This window comes from Dermochelys coriacea, chromosome 5 (genome assembly GCF_009764565.3).
Source record: "Dermochelys coriacea isolate rDerCor1 chromosome 5, rDerCor1.pri.v4, whole genome shotgun sequence".
NCBI classification, from domain to species: domain Eukaryota; kingdom Metazoa; phylum Chordata; order Testudines; family Dermochelyidae; genus Dermochelys; species Dermochelys coriacea.
This window is the reverse complement of record NC_050072.1, coordinates 90577706-90602549: the sequence shown is the minus strand read 5'-3', so window position 1 is coordinate 90602549 and position 24844 is coordinate 90577706. Positions and strand designations below refer to the sequence as shown.

Below are 24844 nucleotides of genomic sequence, written 5' to 3'. Positions count from 1 at the left end.
CATGTAGTGGAATGAGAAGCACTCAGCAGCTTTTGGAGCTGGAAAGCATTTATAAGTCCACTCAACACTCCCCCCCCCCACCTCTGCCACTACTGGATTGCTTTCTAAAGTATATTTTCTCGTGTTTTTATCTTGTCTAGTTTTAAATGTCTTAGGTGATGGGGCCTCCACACCTTTCTTAGGACCACAGTCTAATAGAGCTTGTTGATGAAGATTTCCCTTTAGTTGCAGGATTTTTTTCTTTGTAATCTGATTATTCTACTTAGAATTTATTACTCCCTAAATAAATAATGCTTTTAAAAATATATATAAACAGTTATCTTTACCCACCCTCAACTCTCCTTAGCTGTTGTTTAGACAACCAATATATAAGATGATCCCTACACTCCTTTAATTGTTTTGTTCACTACTCCAATGCCCTCCAGTTTGTCTCCATTTTCTTCTGTCCCTGTTGAAATTGAATCCTTTCTTAGTATAGGAAAAATACCGTTATTTATTGGTAAGATACTATGCGTGAAACTCTAACTTGCTCTTTCATGATGAAGTGATCATCCTCAGTGTCACATTAAATTAAAATATCTCTTTCTCAGTCAAAATTTGTAGCCAAAATGCTCTTTCATGACACATTTTCCATTAGTACTTGAATTGGATATATTTAAGAGATATGTTCCTTAAATGAAATTTGAAATTTTCATGTAATCACAAGACTACATGACCTGTGGCTGAATCATGATCAGTGGAACTAGAGGCTATGTCTACACTACAAGCACTACAGTGGCACAGCTGCAGCACTATAGCTATGCCACTGTAGCGCTGCAGTATAGAGCCTTCCTAGAGTGACAGAAGGAGCTTTTCTGTCAATGTAGGTAATCCACCTCCCTGAGCAGTGGTAACTAGGTCTGTGGAAGAATTCTTCCATTGACCTGGCTGTGTCTACAACACTGGGTAGGCCAGCTTAATTGTGGTGCCTAGGGTGTGAATTTTTACACACCCCTGAACAACGTAGTTAGCTTGATCTAAATTTTAAGTGTAGGCCTAGGCCAGAGCCAGAGTGTCCATGTTCTCCGGAAGAACTGTTATGGGTGAGACAGCAGGGGAACTGAGAAACTAATGGAGTTAGGCTAGAAGAAACACAGCTATATAGACAGAGCAGTGCACAGAGTCTAATAAAATTCTACTTGTTCAACTTATCCTGTATTCAGCTTCACTCTTTGCTAACAAAACAGTGGCCAAAACAGCAAATACCACAATCGGATTGCATGCGTTGACAGTACCCTTCTTCTTGCTCCCTCGCCTTCTTGCCCCGCTTGTCTCTTTCTGTTTCTGCTTAGGACTTGATTCCACATTTGCTCTACTTGATTCCAGTATGCACTACTCCACATGAGTATGAGTGGTAGAGTAGAGCCACTAATTCTGAATGAACAACTGAACATAAACTTCTCCTAGAGACTATTAAGAATTGCACCATGTTTGTTTTAGTCTTTTTAAACCTTTGTTTCCTTTTTCCTCTGCTGGTTTTGTTTCTTGGCTGAAAATGCTTTTCAGTAGCATTCACAATTATATGGGATTCTATGCATAATCTGTCATTTAAGACCCATCTTCTAGTGTTGTTTGTAAATGAATATACCATGAGCACACTGCTCTCCAAAGATGTAAGGTCAAGAAAATTCTTCCATTAGTTGATATTCGTTTATTCATGGTTGTTAAGGATCTTTATTTTCTACATGTTCTTGCTATTTTCTACATGGTTTAGATTATTTCAGCAAGTATCTTGTTTTGTATCTGGCTGGCTCTTAGACTGTCCAGCATGAGGGCCAAACTTCATGAGCCAGTTAAACAATTCAGGAAAAATATAAATTGTGAAATGCCAAAAATTGATGTAAGGAATGTCTTTTATTAGTTATATAAACTTTTGGGGGATGGTTATTACACCTTTATTTACTATGAATAATAGGTTGTTACTAAGGACAGTTCCTGGCTGTTGTCCCACTTACAAACTTTATAGATTTCCTGTTTCCTATTACTAAGAGAGAATGATGACTAATGGGCTCTTACGATAGACTGCATAGATGATGCATCATAAATTAGTTGTTAACAGTCAATTACTAACAAACTGACCAAATCCAAATGCCATTAAAAAGGAGTGCTCCTCTTACACCTCTAGAAGATAGTTATCATTTGTTTATCTAAGTTTTACAGTGTGTGTAGACAGGCATTCAGCAAAGAAGTAACTCCTTCAGGGTCAGTGTTTCCACTGAACTATGTAACTTAGTCCTTGGTATTTCTTGTCATGTTTTATCTCTAAGATTTCTGTCTGAATGTGATATTTGTAAATATTTGATGGAGAAGGCAACAAACAACTGAAATCCTCTCCATTTGTGCTGGTCAGGTACATGAGTAGGCATTGGCAATATGGACTTCTGCTTAGTAGACAAAGTTTATTCAACCCCATGATTTGGCATAGGGTTTTTAGATTTTTTTTCACTCTATGAAGATGAATAGTGACTCTGTTAGATTAATTTCAAATCTTGTGGTGAGTACTGGTCCCAAGAATAACATGCTGTTGCTTTAATGCTCAAACTTGCTACATAACTAACCTCAAACTATTTTTTGGCCTAACAGAACACGGAGACGTGTGCATGCGTTTTCAAATCACTGCGGAGTATATAATTGATATTTTGAGATATAATCTGAAGAAATCTTAATTGCTAATTTATATATGAAAAATACGCTTGGTCATAGATATCCTTTGAAAAATAGATAGTTGCCCTCAAGAATAATGGTCACCGTGGGATATTAAACTGTCTGCAGAGTGGGAAATTAAATGACCCTTAAAATGCTCTTAATGTATTTAAATTAGTGTAGGTCAATACAATAAATTGGCTAGTTGAATCTCTAATAATAACAAGGATGAAACAAACCTTTACAAATAAAATTCATTGGTGGTCTGTCATTTCAGAAATTAGAAGTTCTGTTAACACTCCATCTCATTTTCAGCCATCTAAATAATACTCAGGATGAGATTTTGTGATGTATAGAAATGCACTGAAACAAATTGTAAGGTGCATAGATCCAGATGAATCATGAACAGAAACAGACCAAGATAGATTGTGCAAACAAAATGTTTCTATACACTGTTACTCTTGATCGTGCCCTTTTAAAGGGATATGAAGACAATAACCAAGTCAATTAACTACGGTATATGAAGAATTTGATGCAGGCAATATTATTTTATATTTGGCAAGTTATCATTATAAAGAGTATACTGTAGGTCAATGTTAATTTTGTAGGTAAGCCTTACATTGATCTGAATTAAAGATGGTTATTCACATACAGTGTAATTTTATGAATTTCACTTACACGTTTCTACCGATTGTATTTAAGGTACTAATAGGGTAGGATCCAGAAATGGACATATTTTGTTTATTGAGTGGTTAGACATAATTATAAATAATTAAATATAAAAAATGCCCCAGACTTGAATTTTAGAGTGTTAAGATATATGTTATATCATACAAAGTTTAAAAAAATCTTGTGTAGTTTTGGAGAAATTTCAAATAATAGGCCATTTTGATTCTCTGCTGTATTCTGATCATTTTGCATATGATTTTATAATAAAAATTATGTATGGAGGAGGGCGTGATCGGTTTTTTGGGGAGTACCACCTGATGTGCCATCTGATCCCACCAGCCTGGGTCCCCTCCCTCACTCTGTGCTGCTGTGTCAGGCTCTCAAGCCCCACTTTCCAGCACACAGGCAGGCAGGGACACGCCCACCTGTATAATCACACAGTCTGTCAGCTCTGTGTGGGAGGGCTCAGCTCAGGGAATTGCCCAGCACTCTGGTGCATATCCTCTCTGGAGTGTAAACTCAAAATTATATTGTCTTTCACTGTATAGAGATCTACATAGCGTAAGCTCATGAAATTTGCCCTCTCTCTCAATGTGGAGGAAGATATGCACAGCCTCCAGCCCCAGTTATGAATTGCACAAACTGGGTTTTGGAATAAACAAGAAATGAGTTTATTAATTACAAAAGGTAAATTTTAAGTGATAAGGGATAGCAAACAGAACAAAGCAGATTACTGAGCAAAATGCAAACATGCACCCTAAGCTTAATTCACTAAAGAAACTGGTTACAAATAGTAATTTCTCACCCTAAACGTTGTTTAAGGCTGGTTGCAGAGTTTCTGCAGCTTAGAGTTCCAGAAATTTCTCTTCAGAGGCTAGACCCCTGTCTCAGCCCGACTTTCTTCCCAGATCAGTCTTGAGTGTTTACAGCAGTCATCCTGGGCGGGGATTCAGTGAAGAACTGGCAACCTTGATTAATTCACTCTCCAGCCTTAAATATAATTTACATATGGCAGGAATCTTTTGTTTCCCTGTTTGATCTCTACCCTCTTTCTTCAGTGGAAAAGTACCAGCAGTGCCCAAGGTGGTATTTCATACCAAGTGACATCATCACATGACCTTGCAGTGTTAAAGCAACCATGAGATGAGGCTTATTTGCAATGTCCACAGGAAGGAACTACAAGAAGATGGGAGATCAGCATCTTTAAAGACCCATTGTCTTTCCTAATGGCCCATCCAAGCTGATAGATTACAGTCTGGTGGGTGTTCCCCAGGTATAACCCTAGTTGTAATTATTACATAGTCAATATTCCTAACTCCAGATACAGAAATGATACATTGGATAATCACATTCAGTAAATCATAACCTTTCCAATGATATCTCACAAGACCCATCTTTCTTAAAATACATCTTAGTTATGCCATATTCATATCATAAGCATATTTCTATAAAGAATATGGGGTGTAACATCACAGAGGGTCTTTTGGTTAATGCACAGAATCTAATTTATGGTTATAACACAGACTCCCTATGTGACCTGAGCAATCACTTAGGCTAAAATTTGCAAATATGGTGGCTGACATTAGGCACCTAAACTCATTTAGATTAATAAATGAGTTCACCTCACCTCTGAAAATCAAGTGCCTAATATAGATTTAGGTGTTCAACCTTAGGTGCCATGTTTGAAAATGTTGGTCTTAACTTCTTTGTGCCTCAGTTTCATATCCTTGATTAGAAAGTGCTAGAGAAGTAAGAAGTAGTTTTAGTTATTATGCCAAAAAATTCACACTCATGAATACTAAATGAGACTCCTTAGTATAAATCACTGGCTTCAGTTTAGTGACCAGGTAAAAACGTCAAGTATTGTTTAATCCAGGGATCGGCAACCTTTGGCATGTGGCCCATCAGGGTAAGTTTGTTTACCTGCAGCGTCTGCAGGTTCGGCCGATCGCAGTTTCCACTGGCCATGGTTCACTGTCCCAGGCAAATAGGGGCTGCAGGAAGGGCGACCAGCACATCCCTCGGCCCGTGCTGCTTCCCGCAGTCCCCATTTGTGAACTGCAGCCAGTAGGAGCTTCAATCTGCCGAACCTGCAGATGCTGCAGGTAAACAAACCGGCCCGGCCCACCAGGGGCTTTCCCTGGCGGGCCATGTGCCAAAGGTTGCCGATCCCTCCTCTGACATAAATCAGAAACAGATTCTCATCTCTCCCTTTCAGTTTTCTTACAGTATAATATATATACAACAGAGAACAAAAAGGTACATAAACCTGAGTGAGTAATTGCAAAAGGCCTGAAGGGGAAGTTTTATTTTAAATATTTTTTTTCATTTCTAATATAAACGTGAACTGAATTCCTAAGATTTGTGCATTAGAATATGTTATTTATGACAAATTTAATAAAGCTCTAAAACCTCTTTGTGGTTCCCTTTTCTGTTAATCGCACTGCTGACTACAAAAGCTGTGTTATGTGGAGAATGACTGGGCTTATCCCTAGTTATGTTTGGTATCTAAAGAACAATAAGAGTTTGCTGCCTGGCTGATCAGTGCTGGATCAAATTCACATTCCCAAGCTCCCACTCTCCCACCTACATATGCAGGGGGTGGAAACATAGCAAAGAGAGGGAGGACAGGTCCTTTTTTGCAGAGATTTTTAGCTGAGGCTCTCCTAATATGGTTGCAGCTGGGACTGTGTAGCATTAAACATAGATTTTAATCCATTGCTTGCAAAAACATCCTAAAAAAAACACAGAGATTAGCAGCCAATTAATTCTTACTTTTCCCATTGTTTTCCTTGGCCAACTGAAACAATTCATAAAGGACTTAAATAGTGTGTGAGTTACCTTGCAAACAAACAGCTTTTCTTTTAGGATAATTAAAGCAGTTGCCATCCAAACATAGCCCAAATCTTTCAAGTTTAGAATAACTCTAGTGTTTCCATCTCTTTTGACATTTGTTTCAGCATATAAAATAATAAAAATCAAGAGCTGCTTTGGAAAATAATATGCCAGCTATTTTTAGTGTAAAGGTGTAGAAGTGGTAGGTGTGAAAAATAAAATACTACCTTTCCAGCGCTCTGGGCATCCACCCCCATCCCCAGGATATTTAAAAGGTGTGTGTTTGTGAAGCTCAGGAGAGAAGAGTATTCAAGCATTTTATAAACTACAGTTACAGGCCACATCAAGTACAGTTCTCATCTGTCTCATAGATGGCCAAGAATTTTTTTTCCCATCAGGCTATGAATCAGGTCTTGGATAATTGCTCAATAGGCAGACATGTCAATCCATCTCTATCTGGGAACCCTCTCCCTGATGGCCTGACTACTAATAGAGTGGCTTGTAACACAGATATGGAGGGGAATTTTCAAAGGTGGTGATCTGAGTGTTCTAGAGGGGGTTTTGAAAATACATCCATAACATTGTCTGCTTTGTCAGGCTTTGGTCTTTCTCCTCAGATGAGTGCACAGGAAGAAAGGATTTTCAGGAAGAGCAAGTCTGGCCTGAAAGTGGTACGTGTACATAGGAATGTGCACAAGGGAGGATACTGGTCACATCATGCTAGCAGTGAGAGAGAGCAACAACAAAGAGTCTCTTGAAGGGCACAGGTGTTCACAGGGACTTACAATAACTAAGGTTCCCTGCACGGAATCTGGACAATCATATCTCCCAGAATATGGGTATGTTCAAGAGCTGCTTGATCTCAAATACAGAAAACCTTCCACCACCAAAGCTTACAGGGGCATTTGGAGGATATGGTATGTTTGGTGCATGAGGTCGAAATTGAACTCCCCTGAGACAATCCACATAAAATATTCTGAATTTCCTTTGTTTTGATTTTTATAATGGTCTGAGTTGTAGTTCATTGGAAGTCTCAGCCCAAGGGTACCATTCATCTCGTCCTTTCCAGTTCTAGCCTGCTTCTTCAGTCACAGCTCCCAAATTCTGAAAGCAACATGGTTTCAAACCCTTAAATCCAATGCCCAATGGAACACTGGAGCCTCAATTTAATATTTGAAACTATTATTAAGTCACCTTGTGAGCCATTGGGTAAGGGATCCCATGTATTTTCTGACTCTAAAGTTTGCTTTTTTTTTTTTGCTATCATGAGAGTTAGAGAAGAATGTTTGTGAATGTTAGGCCTTTTTCCATCAAGCAGCCTGAAGTCCATACCAGCTGGTGCTGAGGCCACAGCTTGCCTTTGTTCTTAAGAGAAATTAATCTTCCAATTTAAACTAGTCAAAATGTCTTTGTCTTTTTTTTTTATCTCAAATCCATTCATGTCTTGGAAAAACAATTACAGACTTGGGGTGAAATCGTGACTCCACTGACATCAATGGGAAAACACCTACTGACTTCACTGAAACCAGGATTTCACCCTTTAAATGCAGTCAGGACAGTAAAGTTCTACTTCCACAGAACTTGAACAAAACTGGAAGTTCAATGATGTCTTGGTATTATACTGAGCGATGCAAAATCTTGTGTTTTAGGAGGTTAAAGCCAAATATCTTCCAAGCTTACAGGGCATCTCACCAAGAACCTCTTGAAAGTATAGATGCAATTGCAGAATTGTGACTCTAAAACCTTTACAGCTCTTTCTGTCTCTTCTGTGTGCTATAGCTTTATCTATGTACCTTTTTATAACTGTATGTATAATGTACTTGGGAGCATTTATAATGCTGATAAAGAATTGGGGTAATTGAGAGGAAAATCAGACCTCAGGTCTCTAGAGATGAGGCTGGAAGGTTGGACTCAACTGGTCCACCTGTCCCTTTCTTCCACTTTGCAAAAGATCTTCTGAAATTCATTTACAGGAAACAGTTTTACATTTTCCTCTTCAGTTCTTTTCCTCCCCATGTCTTCTAGTTTCTGAAGGCTATTGACAAGTCAGAGAGCATTTAAATGGAGTTCACCTTAGGTAGGATGACTTTTTTAGTTTATCAATATTGAATGTTTCTGCATCAGAGATCCTAGACAAGTGGAAGCTGGAGACAATGTGGTTACAATATGTAAAGGGAAGTACATGTCAATGAAAGTCTTCTATTGATTCAGAAAATGTCATTAGTAGCAATCGCAGCTTGAACAGTTCAAAGCAAGTTCCTCCATCTCCATTTAAAGTTAAGCAAACCTCTGCAATACAAATGTATCCTATAGTGTTCTAAACCATCCTAAATGTACATTTTATGTGTGGATTCAGGCCTGGTTTTAAGCACTGGTTTTTAAGCTAAGCCACCATGTGTAAGGAGGCTTCAGAATATTAGGGACATTTTGCACCCAGTTGATTTAATGCTGCATCTCTACCCATATATATCAAAATCCAATTATGCTTTCATCATACTGCTGAAAGTGCAAAGGATTCTAGCATACTTTTAGATGGGTGGTAATTGTGTCAAATCTTGTCATTATCTAGGACAGCTCTGCTTGCGATCTGAGAGTATTTCCTTCTAATTGAAAAATGAAACATAGGACTGGATTGTCCCTTTCATTTCTGGAGCTACATGGGATTGTGGGGGTGTCATGGAGTCCCCAGGCGGTACTCTGGAACTGCTCCCTACGAAGCCAGTCAGGACTCTGGGGAAGTCTCCTTTCTGTCTTCAGGACACACAGCTCACACAACTTCCACCTTCCTGGGTCTGGCCTTGGAGCATTCAGCATTCTCTGCCCCTCCGTGCACTTCCCACAGTGATTCCACCCAGGCGGGGTCCTGGGGAAGCCAGAGCGTCCTGCACCCCAACTTTGCAGTCAGACATGACTCTCAGCCAGCCAGTAAAACAGAGGTTTATTAGATGACAGGAACATGGTCTAAAACAGAGCTTGTAGGTGCAAAGAACAGGACCCCTCAGCCAGGTCCATTTTGGGGGGCCAGTGAGCCAGACAACCACATCTGCACTTCACTCCATGTGCCCAGCCAGCCACAAACTGAAACTCTCTCCAGCCCCTCCTCCTCTGGGCTTTGTCCCTTTCCCCGGCCAGGAGGGCACCTGATTCCTTTGTTCTCCAACCCTTTAGCTCTCACCTTGCAGGGGGGAAGGGCCCAGGCCATCAGTTGCCAGGAAACAGGGTGTTGGCCATTCTCTAAGTCCAGACCCCTGTAAACATCTGCCCTCTAGGGCTCTGCAATGATCATACACCATTATCCCACCACCTAGATACTTAAGAACTGCATAGGGGAAACTGAGGCACCCTACAATATTCAGAGGAAACATTAAGAACAGTCCCGATTCGTCACAGGGGGTCTGAAGGAGTAGAGCAGGTGGCAAGCTGTTCTCCACCACACTATCTTTCACTATATCTATGGTTTTCGAAGTCTGATAAGGAGTTAAATCTGTCTGAAGCACCATTTAGTCTAGTTAATGGTTGACTAGACAGATGGTGTGCTGTGACCATTGCTTATTACTCTCATCATAATCCTCTCACAGTTACCTTGTGCTTATCCTTCTGTTTGCTATATCGATGTGTTGTCTCTTATCTTATGCTTAGATTGCAAGCTTGTTGGGATAGGGGCTACTTGAGTTATGGTGTGTACCGCTGCTAGCATAATGGGACCCCAACTCCTTATTCGGCCTTCCAGGTGCTAGTGCGATACAAACAATAATAACAATAATTCCTGTTGAGTTCCCCTCAATGGCTGTGCAGCCATTAGGGGGCAGAGGGGAGCCAGCCTGCATGTCTTGCATGTCTAGGGTTTTTCCTCCTGATATCTACGCATTTGGGAGATTGTCTCCTCTGCAAATCCATTTCTTTAGAACAGGGGTTCTCAAACGGACCCCTCAGGGGGTCGGGAGGTAATTACATGGGGGGTTGCAAGCTGTCAGCCTCCATCCCAAACTCTGCTTAGCTGCTAGCATTTATAATGGTGTTAAATATATTTTAAAGTGTTTTTAAATAATAAGAGGGGTCGCACTCAGAGGCTTGCTATGTGAAAGGGGTCACCAATATAAAAGTTTGAGAACCACTGCTTTAGAATCTCTCATGGTGGGGAAGAAGGTGTGGTTGTTTGAATAACTTCAGTTTCTTGATGCCTGTGACACTTGTCTTCCAACAGCTTTCTCTGTGGGGGGGGGGGGGGGGATGATCTAACTCAGAAACTGATCTAACGTTATTGAATTCTTTAAAGTGGTTGCACTTATTCCAGGAACATATTTTCCTTTGTTTACTTTTATGTTTTTGATCATTCTCTTTTTGAATCACCATATAATATTCTTTCTCCATTTGGATGCACAGGAAGCTAAAGAGTTACTTTATGGCAGCTTTCAGAGTGGCAGACCTGTTGTATTTTTACAAAACAGAAATGTTACGTCAATGCACTTTTTAAGGAGCCCTGTTGTGAGTGTGAAAAAAAGGGCTGAAATAAGATTCTTCCACTGTGATATCTCTTCTAAGAAGTTCTTCTTTGTGTAATACTTCATGGCAAAGTTGCTTCTATTTAAAGTATGGAGTTTGATCTTGGCTTTGATCTGAAGCTTTTGATCTTGAAAGAAGGATGTTGTGGTAATAAAGCAAAAAAGGGTAGAACAGACTTTTTTTTGTTGTTTAAAGGAAAGTGATAAAGTTAAAGGGATACTGTCAAGATTTAGTAGGCACCAATTTGACCTGCCTTACTTTACTTACATCTGTTTTCAGAGTCCATCCAATTCTATATGTGGGAGGGTTTGCTAAAACAAAGGCTTTGATGCTCCTTTTTCTTTTCAGAAAGCACAGATTTCTATTTCAAGCTTTCAAGGAATTGTTCTACTAAGTAAAAATTATTTTTAAAAGATTGAAAATACCTTTCCAAGATCTTTTTGATTGAACCAGATGTGATTAATTTACAGATTCACCCATTTGTACGTGTTGTATTTAACACTGAAAATTATGAAAGCATAAACAAAATCCCAACTTCTGAATTTTCAGTGTTCAACTTTTTCTGGCCCAAGTTGCCTGGTTTTGCCTTTACTCAGAATTCACATTGAACTTAAGCTTTGCTCAACTGGTATCTTTAAGTCCATCCCTATTTAATAAAACACCTAAATATGTGGTTAAATTCCATGCGTAATTTAACTATCTGCTTGAGATCTTTGCTGAGGTAGAGGTGATTTGCTGAACTGGGACCTAAATGAGGAGTTTTCTATGCGGTGATATAACTAATGCTATGGAAGGATGGTAAGCAAAAAGGGAACTCAGATCTTGCATTAAAAATGCACTTCAGAGTCTCCGAGGGAGTCACCTGACATAATTTTGGATTCCTTTGAGGTCAGAGAAAACTACTGAAAAATTATCTTAAATACTGAATAGAGTCCTAATCAGTTCCTTGAGATATTGTGGCCTACGGTGGGCAGAGGAGGAGAAAATACCTGAAAACCTTCCTTCGGAATAGGATAGGAAGCAGTCCAAACTGAAGCACTCCACCCCCAAAAAATGTTGAGGTAGTTCAGATCTGGGTCCAGATGTTTGGGAAAATTGGGTCTGTCTCTCTAATGGGCTGAACTGCAACACCCATTCATGAATGCCAGCAGAATGCTGGGATAGTTTGGATCTGGATCCAGAAATCATGGCTCAGCTCTTGTCTTTATAATGAGCTAAACCAGATCACCCAATATCAATACCCCATATAACTTTAAGGAAGTTTGAATCTGCACCCATATGCATTTACCCAGGTCCATCTCTAATATATATGATCCTTTATCCTGGAGTTTGAATCCAAAAGGTCCTGGAGATGCTTAGGACACTACAGTGAATTTAACCATTTAAATATTTTATGGAGGAAAAGGTTTCCATAGGGAAAAATCAAATTGTTGTGCCACAGTGCTGGACAAATTAAGAGCTGTGATCTCTCCACACCTTTAAGTGGTGGGTTAACGGCTCACTCCAGTCTCTATACCTTTAAGGCAGGCTCCTCCTCTCCGTCTCAGCTCTCAGAGACTGGCGCACGGGGAAGGAGGGGCAAGGGCACCCCCTTAGGTGTTTCATTTCCTATGGAGGTTTCTAGTGCTGCTCTGCTGAAAGAGGGAGGCAGGGCTCACTCCCCTCAGCCTGGGGATGCATCGCAGAGAGGAGAGGGACAAAACAAAATACGTAAATACATGCAAAACAGACTGGCCGGTGCTACTCACCAAACCGACTGCAGCCACAGCAAAATAACAAATGCCGGCCGCGTGTGCCGTGGGAAGCAGCAAGCGGAGCGGGGTTGGGGGGGGGGGGGGAGCTGCTGAAGAGAAGTGGGATCTCAGTGCAGATCTCAAATCAAGGTAAACCGCCCCCTCGTAGCCCTTCCCCCCCCTCAAATTAAAAAGGGTTAAGACTTTTGTAAGTGGCTGGGAGGAAAAAGCCTGTGCTTTGCTGTGCAGGGGGAAATCTGAGAGATCAAAGTTTTGCATCAGATCAGGAGGCTGTATTTGGAGGGGAGGGAGCAGGAAAAAGTGGACCCTATTTACAAAGGGGCAATCTCGAAAACCTGAGTAAACATGCACTTTGTTTCCCTTTTAGCCTTTGCTGGAAGAGTGTCAGTCTTGGGACCAGTGTCGATTAGTCCAGCAAGTGAATGATGAGGTGAGGAGAACGCTTTCATTTTTCAGCTCTTAATTATTCGTGTTTACTGTTTTCTGTTCTCACCTCTGTCCTTGCAAAGCTGCCTCCTGCCACGTTTCCCACCTGATCCCCTCTTCCTGTGTTACTTTTAAAATAATTAGTTTGTTTATAAAAGGAGAATATAAACGTGTTTATAAATATATAAGGTGTGTTATTATTTATTAAGTAATAACTATCTGATCATTTAAAACATGCATTGCTGTTCAGGAACAACAGTTGAGTGGGTGGCGGTTATTTGAAGCCAGGTTGTAAGAAATAGAGAGTAGAGACTTTCCCTAGGATTTTTGCACACACAATGATAACTTGGCATCAACCATGCTTTCTTTACGCTAAAAAACTTAAGCTGAACAAAGCTTGTTTAAATAGAGAGCAAAAAGGAAAATATGCTGCATACGATGAAGGGAAACAAACCCACTTTGACTATGCACAAGTGTCTAACTGGATTACTGAAGAGCATGTCATTCTAGACTGGAAAAGTGTTCTGGTTTTTTTTCTTTTTCTTTCCAATGAAGCAATGGAAAAATATGTCTTCAATCTGTTTATAGTTTCTTACTCATGCTGGGTAGCTGCACTCAGGTCTCATCTTCCTCTTTAAAAAGCACTATGGTTTTGAACTGCAGGTCGCAAAATGGATTCAAGCAAACCAGAGAGCCAGAAAAAGGACCAAAAGGAAAAGAAGGCAGGATGAAGTGGCTTTCCAAAAGGTACGGGTTCCTGATGTGCATTTATGTGATGGAATAAAAGGAAGCACATTCTAAACATTTTCAAGGGACCCACTTTAAAACATTCAAAGAACCATATTCTTCTACTATGCTGACTACACAGAAAAGAACACCATGAATTGGTAAAGTTTGAACGTCTGTGTGTTTGCTATGTAGAGAAACTACATTCATATTTAATAAAGAGAGCAAAAGGCATTTTGAAGAAGAAAGATAAGAACACTTTACTTGGGAAATGCCGTAGTACTTGAAAGGTTATCGACAGTTACTGTGATATTTATTTGCCAATTAAAAGATATGATAAACTACAGTTAACTGAAAAACATTGTTTTTTCTCTCTTGAGAGCAGGTTAATAGAAAATGTAGTGAGTGTCACTGGGCAATTAGATAAATACAAGATGTATAGAAATAAATGTTATGACTGCACTGCTGACACTTTTTTTTTTAACGTGTGGTTTGAAAGCGTCTTCCATTTGTAATGGAGAGGGATTCCTGAAAACATGATTTCACTGGCTTGGTGTTTACTCTTAAAAATTCTTTACAAAAGGGTGGGTTGTTTTGTTTTTGTTTTGTTTTGCTAACATAGTCAAAATTAATTCCAAAGATTCTTAACCCTGTGATTTTGGGTAAATAATTTTGCTGTAAGGCTACTCTAATTTTAAACATTTAATTTACAGTGTAGCAAGATAAGTAACAAGTTGACTTTTCTATTCAATAGCTCTTCTTTGCTGTTTTTGTGTGATTTTTTTTTTAAAATTGCTCTCTAGAACACAAAGCAATAATGAGTAAAAATTCATTTAGAAATGAATAACCATAACCAGGAAAAATGTTTTTTTTTCTCACTTTGGATTTACTGTCTGTTTTTAGCTTTAATATTATTAAAAAATCTTTATTGGCTTTAAAGAATTAAAATAGCAATATGTTGTTTTGCTTCTTCTACAATGCTTCTAGAATGTATGATGAATCATTGCTGATTCTGTAGCCAAATTCTTGTTGATAGCATGGCTGCCAACTATTGGGATGTGTTGCCTTAGTATGGGCATTGCAGTATTTGACAAATGTCTTCAAAGTACATTATTGTGCACGGGTGATATACCAGCTTCATGGTGAACTAAATGATGCAATTTGGTCATTTCAAAATGAATTGGAGAAAAATGAATAAATTAATGTATTTTGTAATTGGGGATTCACGAGATAGTAAAGGAATAATGTATGCTTTTGTATAGATTAGTCTGTGAACCTATAATTTACAAGCTTCTGATCTAAAAGGAAATATCAATAAGTTCTACCAAATATTTAATTTCCTATCATACTGCACGTTTACATGAGGGGTGTATATATATGTGTCTGTATATACATATGTCGGAAAAAATTGCATATTTAGAGTGATTTTGTGTGTTCCAGGTATGATGGAGGTTTACGTGACGCTGGTAACTTTTTACATTTGTGTGTAAACAAGCCCGTAGGAATATGAGAAGTGCTGTATAAAAATCAAGCTAAAATAGTAGATGTAAAATTAATCCAAAGAATTGCTAGTTTTGTTTTGTTTTTGAATGGTCATTGTAAGTATAAGAAAATTGACATTTGAAACAAAAGTAATTGGAAATGTACACACTTTCTTCCTATGTACATAACTATGAGTGATTCCTGGTCCATCCCTCCCATGGCCAGCTGAGATTCAAAGTGCTGTAGTCAGCATACTCAGCCCCAAAAGAAGGAAAGAAGTGCTTTTCAGTGTCCTTCTGTTTGATATAAGAACAGACTCTACAAGGCCTGAAGGTGGAGTCCCATTTACTTTTCAGCCAGAAGGGCGGTAGCTGCAATGTTGAACACTGAGATGAGGCTGGGAACTTGAAGATGACAAAAAGGGATTCTTTGAGACTCTGGTCCCAGCTATACTATGCTAAGGAACTAAGTTTAAACTTAGTTCAAGCTAAAATAGTTTCCAACAAAATTTGGCCAAACTATATTAAAACAGTGTTCTAGACTTTTGGCTGTGTCCATGCTGGCATGCCAAACCATATTAGAAACAGTTTCAAATGAGTTTAAGTAATATTTCCTACGATGGGTAAAAGTTCAGTGTAGAGGGAGGGGGCCTTGAAGAAATGGAGGGGTGTAATGAGCCTGGAATGGAGGAGGGAGAAGGGCTGGTTATATATGTGTCACAAGTGTAGTTAAAACAAGGTTACTGAATATTTCACCAGAGCTTGAAAATGAACTACATATTAATCTTGCATATCTGTCAGAGCATAAAACTAAACTTTTTAATGTAATTTCTATACTTTTAATTCTATGCTGTCTGACTGTCCCCTGCCCATCACTTTAATTTCTTTATAATTGTGATAGGATAATCACATTTCCTCTACTGGATGAGTAGCTTTATCATCACCACCCCATATATGATGCCACAAAATCAAAGCTGCTGCTCGTTCTTATGATCCTTGTGGAATAAGGGAAAAAGAAAAGTTATGGAGTTGTTGAAAACTGGCAGTGAGTTGCAGTAATTAGGCACCAAGCTGCTTTTTAAGAGCTAAGTTTTGAGGCACTGGCTATAAATATTTTTTAAATGAATTTCTGAAGATAACAAATGCTGGATATGGGCTATAGATGTAATGCTAACTGCAATTAAGTGGACTGCAAAACAGTGGGGAAGCTCGTCTAGAACTGTGGTGCTGCTCTCCTCAGTGGAACAGCTCACAATGAATCAAGGCAACATAATGAGTGACCCTAGGTGAGAGCCAGCTCCCAGCATAGTAATTAAAAGTTCTCTCTTCCCTCCTCCTACCCTGCCTTCTTGTACTATCTTAATGTTACATTTCATTTGTTTTCCTCACAAACTTCTTTCATTTTTTTGCAAAAAGAAAAGGAGTACTTGTGGCACCTTAGAGACTAACAAATTTATTAGAGCATAAGCTTTCGTGAGCTACAGCACACTTCATCGGATGCATTTGGTTTCCCTTCTTGTTCTAGCTCTTCTCTTTGCTCAGAGACCCTTTTGTCTAATGTTTAACCATTTGTGCAATATTTTCACCTTCTCTAGTTCTTTTTTTATCCTCTTTATTTCTTTTCCTCATCTCTTCTCTCCTTCTTCCTTTTCAGTGTCCTGTGCCACTTCTGATATTTTCCCCATTTACTTTTAGTCCTCTTTTTTGCCTTTTATGTCTCGTCTTGAGTTCTTTGCCTTTCCTCCCCCTTTTCCCCATCAATGTTAGTCCATTGCCATCCTCTTTGGTCCTATGATGTCCTCCTTCTCCCCCCTTCAGTTTCCTCCTCCTACCTGTTCTGACACCTTTCCCCCCCTTTTCCCATTAAATCTTACTATTTTGCTGTCTCAATGATCAGTGGAGCAGATCCAGCAGATTAGTAGTGTGGATATTACAGACGTGCACAGCGGAGCAATATTTTCGTGGGAAAGTGGTGGGATGAAATAAGGAGGGAGAGACAGGACTCAAAAAAAAAAGGTTGATAATTATTATTATCACATTAATATTGTAATGTGCTTTGAATGTGAAAAGTCTGATGGAAGTGGTAAATATTATTATTTTGGGCTGTGCCTATTTAGAGAAGAAGGCCACTTCTCTTGCCAATTCTAAGTACTACACAGAAGAAAACAGCATCGTAGTCAGACTAATAGAGTCATCATATGCATGTGATCTGCATCTTCAGGGGAATTGAAAGGGAAAAATACTCTTTATTAGTAGGCTAGTTAAATTCTGCATGTACAGTGCCCCTAAATTTCAGCATCAGTGATGCCACTGATAGCTGGAGTTCAGTATTAAAAATGAAGTATGTAAACTCCTTTTGGAAAGCAGTGAACAGCTTATGAGTTGGAGAATCAGTGCACTAAAATGGAGTAAATAAGCAATGATTTTTTTAAGGGCACTGAAATAAAAATATATACATTTACAATATATAAAGGCAGCTTAATTATCCCAATTGTCTAAGTTGCATTTCCCTTGTTTTTTCATAGTGTTTTTAGTTTTTCTTCTGTTGAGACTTAGGGGTAAGTCAACTTTTGCAAAGTAATTTCAGCTGTTTCCTTATAAATCTTTGTTTTTAGCTGTGTAAAGCAATTCCTGCTGGTTACTAATACATTACGGTCTTTTATTTTTTTATTTTTATTTTATTGATCTTTCACTCTCTTTTTGCTCTAATAATGATCAGCAACATTTCAAACCCTGATAATGTGAGCAAAACTGACTGTTTTGAAACAGTTGGTTAAGTTTCTAATAAAAGCAAAACCTGAATATGTGCTGATGGTGCTAAACGTTGTAGCTTTCTCATCCTTTACTCAATTGTGCATTTGTTGTTAATGGCTGAAAGAGAAGAAATGAGTCCTTTAACTGTTTTAATATACGAGTTGTGGTTTTAAATTTTTAAGTGCAAAGGGGTTACAAAACCTCACAAATAAAACAAAAATGTGTTGAAAGAGGCACAATATCACTAAAGCATTTACCAAGGATGATATGTATGTATGTATGTGTGTGTATATCTCTTTCTCTCTCAACACACACAAGTATATATATATCTGTATTTATAAAGTGTTTAATGTTAAGGATTTTAATTGAATCCACAAAACTAAAAAGGTTCAGAATTAAGGCTGCTCTGAACTTGGATACCCATACAGTGCTGTTAACAACTCCCCCTTCCCCCCCACAACCTCCCTCTGAAAAAGAGTGTAAAGAATTTACACAGTGGACTCCACAGAATTCTCAGTGTATCAGTTCAGAAGAAATGATACCATACCAAATTATGCCATTATTACAGAACCCTGAAGGATCTGCAAAGACTAGCAGGCTTTCATTGATTACGTACAATATTTCATTCCCTAGCCAAACAGAGAAAGATAATTCAATTGTGAGATTTCTGCAATACCTCATACTCACTAACTGTGTTACAGCGAATGCTGTGAAGATGCTTTTACATATCAGTTTTCCAGCATAGTCATAATCCTCATATATATCTCTGTATTTCTCTGTACTACACATGCATGGATGTAATTACTGCTCATTAAAATTAAATATTTTGGCATTTCACTTCCCATCTTGCTAAAAATACCCATTTTAATGGACTTGTTTGCAAAATTTAGTTTTAAAAATAACGCTTTTTTGGAATTATAATAAAGACGATATCAAAATAGCCTGCTTCTTTACAGTGATTCTAATAGCATCAAAATGGGCAAGAAGATACCATGTGTTTTAATATGTATTTTTTAATTTGAATACAACTATTGATGGAGACTTAACAAAAAGTGAGCCTGATTCTGACTTCAGTTGCACCTTATATGGAATAGTGTTGATATCAGAATGTATTAGTTTCTTTTTGAATAGTGGACCTCATTGTTAGTGTCTAAGCATGATCACATAGGATAAGCCAGGTGTCACATTAATTTTCATAGACATCTTAATTATTATTGATGATGTCAGTGAGTGAATAATTCCCATTAGCCACATTTTTGGAGCATTGAAAACAACTCTTCACTGTGTGCATGATGCAGTAGTTCCTCTCCCCAGTCTAAGATGACCATTACTAAATTAGGAGAACACAGGCCAGCATAGCCATGTGTTGAAATAGTTTACAGATAATTACATATCTGGTAATTACAGCAGTTCATTGCTCACAGTCATCCCTCCTGTGTAGTGAAGGATTAAGGTCACTTTAATGTAAAACACAAGGTTTGTGTAGTTTTAAAAAAAAAAAGAAAAGAAAAGCTGTTTTAGACGTTATTTAATTTATAGAAGAAATTAGTTGCACTTTTGTGGCAGAACACTTTATTTGGCAATAATTCTCATTGGAGGCATTTTAATGAGCTAACCTTGGTGCACATTATCATATGATTCTAATAGGATGCATTATTTTAGTAGCACCCACTAATACCACTATAGCTTAAGGTCTGTCATTATTTCCATGTATAAAGCCTTGTTTTAGGTGGCTGATACTTGGCAAGCTACATATTAGCCCAGTCTTTATTTTTTATAAAATATGGAAGGAGAAAATGTGGAAAAAACATTTGTTCTTTCCAAAATGTAGAATAAGAAAAAGGATTATACTGTTTTCAGTGCCTGCCTTCCAAGCAGGGTGGATTTGATTTAAATCAAATTGATTTAAATCACTAGTCAGGCAGACTGGATTTAATCATGGATTTCTACATAAAAGTACATTCTTGTTGGTTGTTGTAACCTTAATGTATATTCTTCACAACTCAGACATAGATGTAGGTTTCATTTTTAGAAGGTACACACTATATATTTTTAAAGTGATTTATTTTGAAAATTTTTCAGATTGGTTTTACAGCTATATCAGAAAATGAATGATGGTTTGGTTATTGCATTTACCAAAGGTAATTCAAGCACATGCTTATGAAGTCATTGGGAGGTGAACTATCTCCAATTCAGCAGGTTACTCATTAGTATTTGGAGGATTTTCTTGCCATGCTGCATTAGGAGGGGAGCATCACCAGACAGACATTTAAATTGTTTTATTTAACTAAAACAACAATTTTATGTGTTCTGGATTTTTTTTCTTCAACAACAAATATATAATAGTTTAACAAAACAAGCATATGACTTTTTGAATTTAGTTAAGCATTCAAGTTTTTAAAATCAAGTTTATTTTTGTTAAAATTGTTTTTAACTGAAGTAGTTAAATGAATAATTAAAAAAAAACCTAATTAAATCGACTATGTCAGCCAGGTCAATATGAGAAATTTAAAATATTGGATTCGGCAGCTAACTCAGTCGTCTTCACCTTCATTTTTCTGTTTGTTCATAAACTGGAAAGGAAAAGCAAGATTTTGTGCTTTTTCAGATCCCAAACGATTTCTCATTTTGGAATGAATTAGTCCAAAGGAAGAAAATATTCTTTCTACGCCGGCAGAAGAAGTTACAGCTGTTTAAAAGTGAAATTATCACTTCAGCAGTCTCTGAATCCAAGTGCTTAAGTGACTTCCACCAGTTCACTTTCTTTAAAAAATCATCAGCAAACATATATTTCTTGAATGGTTCACCCTTAGCTCTGAAGTTTATTATAGTTGGCATTATGGAGGGATGATTGCTGGATGTCCATGTCATAGCCAAGTCCTCTTCTTCAGCAGTTAAGGTATGACCCTAGTGCTGAGTTTTGAGCATATTTGCAAGAAAATGAGCTGGAGAAAGTGCTTGTCCCATTTGTTTTTTTAATGCTTGTAATTTAACTCTGTCGTTGCATATTTCTCTTTTTAAGATCTCGCTCAGTTTCTTCCAAATTTCAACAGCGTCAGCAATAAATGCAGCTATTTCCCTGCATTTTGTTCAAGGCTACAGAAATAGGCTTCAGGGTACTCAGCTTGTGTTCAACATTTCTCTTAAGCCCAACGTTGAGAACTTTGGCTGTGACAGTGCCCTCTATTTTTTCACGATTTTGTTCACAAACTGTCATCAGATTAGGCCAGTTCTTGATATAGTGCTCAGAACAGTCCACTACTGAGTTCCATCGCATGTTTTGTGGGAGAGTTAGCTTGGTTCCTCCCACTTTTTTCAGAACAGCAGCTGTAAAGTGGTTGTTACGGAAGTATTTTGCAATTTCAACAATATTAGCCTTTATTTCTGGAACACTGAAGTCTTTGGCTAGGAGGTGCATCAAATGAGCACTGCAACCGTATGTTGTTAGCTTTGGACTCTCTTCACTCCTAAATTTCTTCTCATCTTGGATACATTTGAAGCATTGTCTGTGACCAAGCTGCATACTAGACATTTGAATTTTTTTTCCACAGTTTGTTATAGCTTTTACTGCTACTTCTTTTAAGTAGTCTGTTGTGTGTGCATTTCCTGATGTATCAATTGTTTCTGTAAGGAAGACATTCCCTTCTTCTGTTGTCACACAGGCACATACAACAGGATCATTGTGGACATTGCTCCACCCATCAAGACTCAGGTTAACAATTCCACCCTCTAGACCTTTTGCACACTGCTCAATTTCTCTGTCATACACTTTATCCAGCAATTTGCCTGCAACATCTGCTCTGTTGGGTGGACTATATCCTGGTCTTAATGACTGAACCATGTTAATGAAGTGTGGGTTCTCACTCGTATGGAAAGGAGAGTTTGTTGCATAAACAAACTGGGCAAGTTTTTCACCAGTTACCTCTTTTTGTAATCTGCTGGTTCTTATCTCAAATTTATGGTTGTTTCTGGATGATGGAGATTTTTTTTCCTTTTTGCTGTAGATGATATACTGTGGCTATGTGACATACATGATGTGACTGAAACACTATCATTGGCAGATAACTCTGGAACTATAGAAAATGGTGATCTTGAATGTTGAGGATGGATTCTCCTAAACAAAATAAGTCAATGCAGTTATTTAATTATTATTACCATACTGCTCATTTAGTATTACTCATTGCATTCACTGACACTCGGTACTACTTTAACGGTGAAATTGTAAAAGGAAGATCCGCCTATTTCAGTTACTTATTTTTTATCACAACTGCATCTAAAATGATAGTAGCATAGAGTAACAACTATATTTTTTGCTCAAACGTGAGAATTCAGGAATAGTCCAGAAGGATGATAGGCAGTCCTTAAGAAAGAAGTATGAAATAATAAAGTTTACTAACCTGAAGATCCTGCATGTTCAGACATGTTCCTTTCATCATCTTCAACGCAGCTTCCTCCTGAGAAGGAACACTTCTCATGATGTTGTTTCATTCAGGTAACCAGGCCTTGCATTTCTTTGTCGCACTGTTTGCATTTTGCGCGCATGCCTGTCTTACTCACAGGTAGAGGAACGTCATTAAAATATTCCCAAATTGGGTCTCTCTTACGGCCTGCTGCCATTATAGGTTTTCCCTTCTAGTGAGAGAGTGGTACGTAGATCTCAAATCAGTGAAGGCTACACTCAGAAAGACCTCAAGACTTCCGGAATATGCTGCTCAAACAATTTCACTTTTGTTCCTACTGCCCGTCCCTCCCTTCTCACAGACTTCTTCTCCTTGTGCAGATCTATTCTACCCCCAACAATCTTCTGTTCATTGAACTTTTCGAAACTATGCACTTTTAGAGAGAGAGAAGGGATTGACTCTGTGTACAGAAATGTGCAGAGGGACAATAGTGTTGAGGTCTGTTATTTCTCACCTCTATATATTTAAAAACATTTTTGCTGTTTAACAAGCATGTTATCTCTGGAGACACAAATCCACAGTTTGAGAACTGCAAAACTAAGCCCCTGGAACCCCATAAGATTGGGTCCCTAATCCATGAACCATTGGAACTCATTTACAAAACTTCTGTTTAAACATTACCTGAATATATTGTCTCATACTATAAAATTAGAATTTATAATCCCTGTTCCATGATGAGATATCTTTGAGCTATAATGTATCTTAATTAAAACTATCTTTAGATAGGTTTTTTTCCTCAAAAAGCGTTTTAGCAAAATAATCCAATTTAAATAAAAAAAAATCCATTTTTTTAAATCACTGATTTTTTTTTTAAATCACCCTGCTTTCAGATTTCTCCTTTCCCTCTAGTGTTTTTATAATTAATTCTGAGTAGAATTTTTGCTGGCTTGGGGTTTAGAGGGAAAACTGTTACTTTTGGTGCATTTTAGAAACTAGAATGACATACTTATTACGTTTGGGAAACATTTGGTGAGCTACATTCTCACACTCCATAATTTTTCTTCCCCTGAAACTTCATAAGAAGTTTTAGTACGCAGACTCATGCATGGCAGTTGAATAATCCACATGATTTAAATGTCCCTGAGTTCTTATTGATGTGATTGACTGTAATGACTCTAAAGGAGTCTTAGTGGTCTGCTGGCTCAAAAATATGCTTTATTTCAGTATTATATTTAATACGTATTGTCAGAAATAGGCTTAACCTTTTTATGGTTGTTTTTAGCTGTTACCCTCATTATCTGTCTCCCATCTGTTTATATTTTGTTCACATATTCTAAAAATATATGTAGAATAGTGTGGAAGGATGGATATTATTTTAAATGTATGAGCACAGAAGGAGTGTACAAAGCTTTTAATAAAGACATTCAAAAGATTTTGGAAGTTCTTAAATCTGCCTTTTGATGGTTATAGTCTTAGGAATAGGCAATGATACCAAACGTAACATGACAAAATATCATGGCCAAATAAAAACTGTAAAAAAAAAAACAAAAAACAAACCTATTAGAGGAGGAGAAGAAGAGGAATTAATCGCAAAACAGAATAAAAAAAGTGTTCTTTTTTAGTGTATGCAGTCTATTAAACACACTGGGTCAAATTCTCAAATGTGGGTATTTTGTAATTTGTGCATACGCTTTCCTCCACATATCTTGCTTTTGTTGATGCAGATTGTAGGATTGCTCAGATAGTCACCAGTTGCATCCACAATTATCCAGACTCTACATGTATATGAGCTGCTCTCAAATTTTGTGTGCCTAATGTAGGTTCCTGCATTTTAAAATTGAACCCCCAGGTATCTCAAAATTGTGCATGGAAAGTTGCAAATCTATTGAGGGAAGTTTTTCTCTTGATATTAATGAGTTCTTTGAATTAAAATTATGTGATGTCACCAGAGCACTTCACGGCTGCCTTATGTGGATGCAAGTTTTCTTTTACGTTTTACTGTTAAGCAAAGTCCTGATCCTGCACTGAGCTCCTCCCAAACAGACGTGATATCCTCACAGAAATCTACAATATCAAGACCTAAAATATTATTGTTTTCATTCTCTGTGCTTTTGATGGGGCAAACCACTGGAAATGGTAATATTGTACCTCTTTATAAAAAGGTACAAAAATTTGTTTTTACTTGTGCTCACTGTACATCTGGGTATGACATAATATCTTAAATCTCTTAACTTTCTTATTTAATGGGTGTTCCAGTTTACAACACTTTGAATTTTCACTGAAAATTTTTTAATTTATAATTTTTTTTATTTATGAATTGTGTTCTTCCATATGGCTCACAGCACATGTGCAAAATATGGTAAACACACACAAGCTCATACACTGCCATGTCTTTCAGTTGTGGACATAAAAAGAACTTTCATTACAATCAGTTGCTCCCATTCTTCTTAGACAAATGTCTGGGAAAAGAGATGGGTTTTACATTGAGCCCAGAAGGCCAGTGAACTTGTTGCTCATGCTTTCTCATTCGTATTGCAAACAGAAATGAAGTCAAGCTACAGAGTTTTAAACATTTTCATGTTTGAGATCCTGTTTGTTTTCAAAGAAATGATGA

At 37.8% G+C, this 24844-nt stretch overlaps 1 protein-coding gene across 3 annotated transcripts in view; it reads left to right on the top strand.

The window, feature by feature from the left end:
- The window catches only part of LOC119856417 (aminopeptidase O (putative)), a 372700-nt gene that overhangs the window by 244411 nt on the left and 103445 nt on the right, over positions 1–24844 (top strand). For all 3 annotated transcript variants that reach the window (XM_043515026.1, XM_043515028.1, XM_043515027.1), the window contains 2 exons: positions 12811–12873; positions 13533–13616. In XM_043515026.1, coding sequence (XP_043370961.1) covers positions 12811–12873; positions 13533–13616 — 147 coding nt within the window. The remainder of the gene's footprint in view (positions 1–12810; positions 12874–13532; positions 13617–24844) is intronic.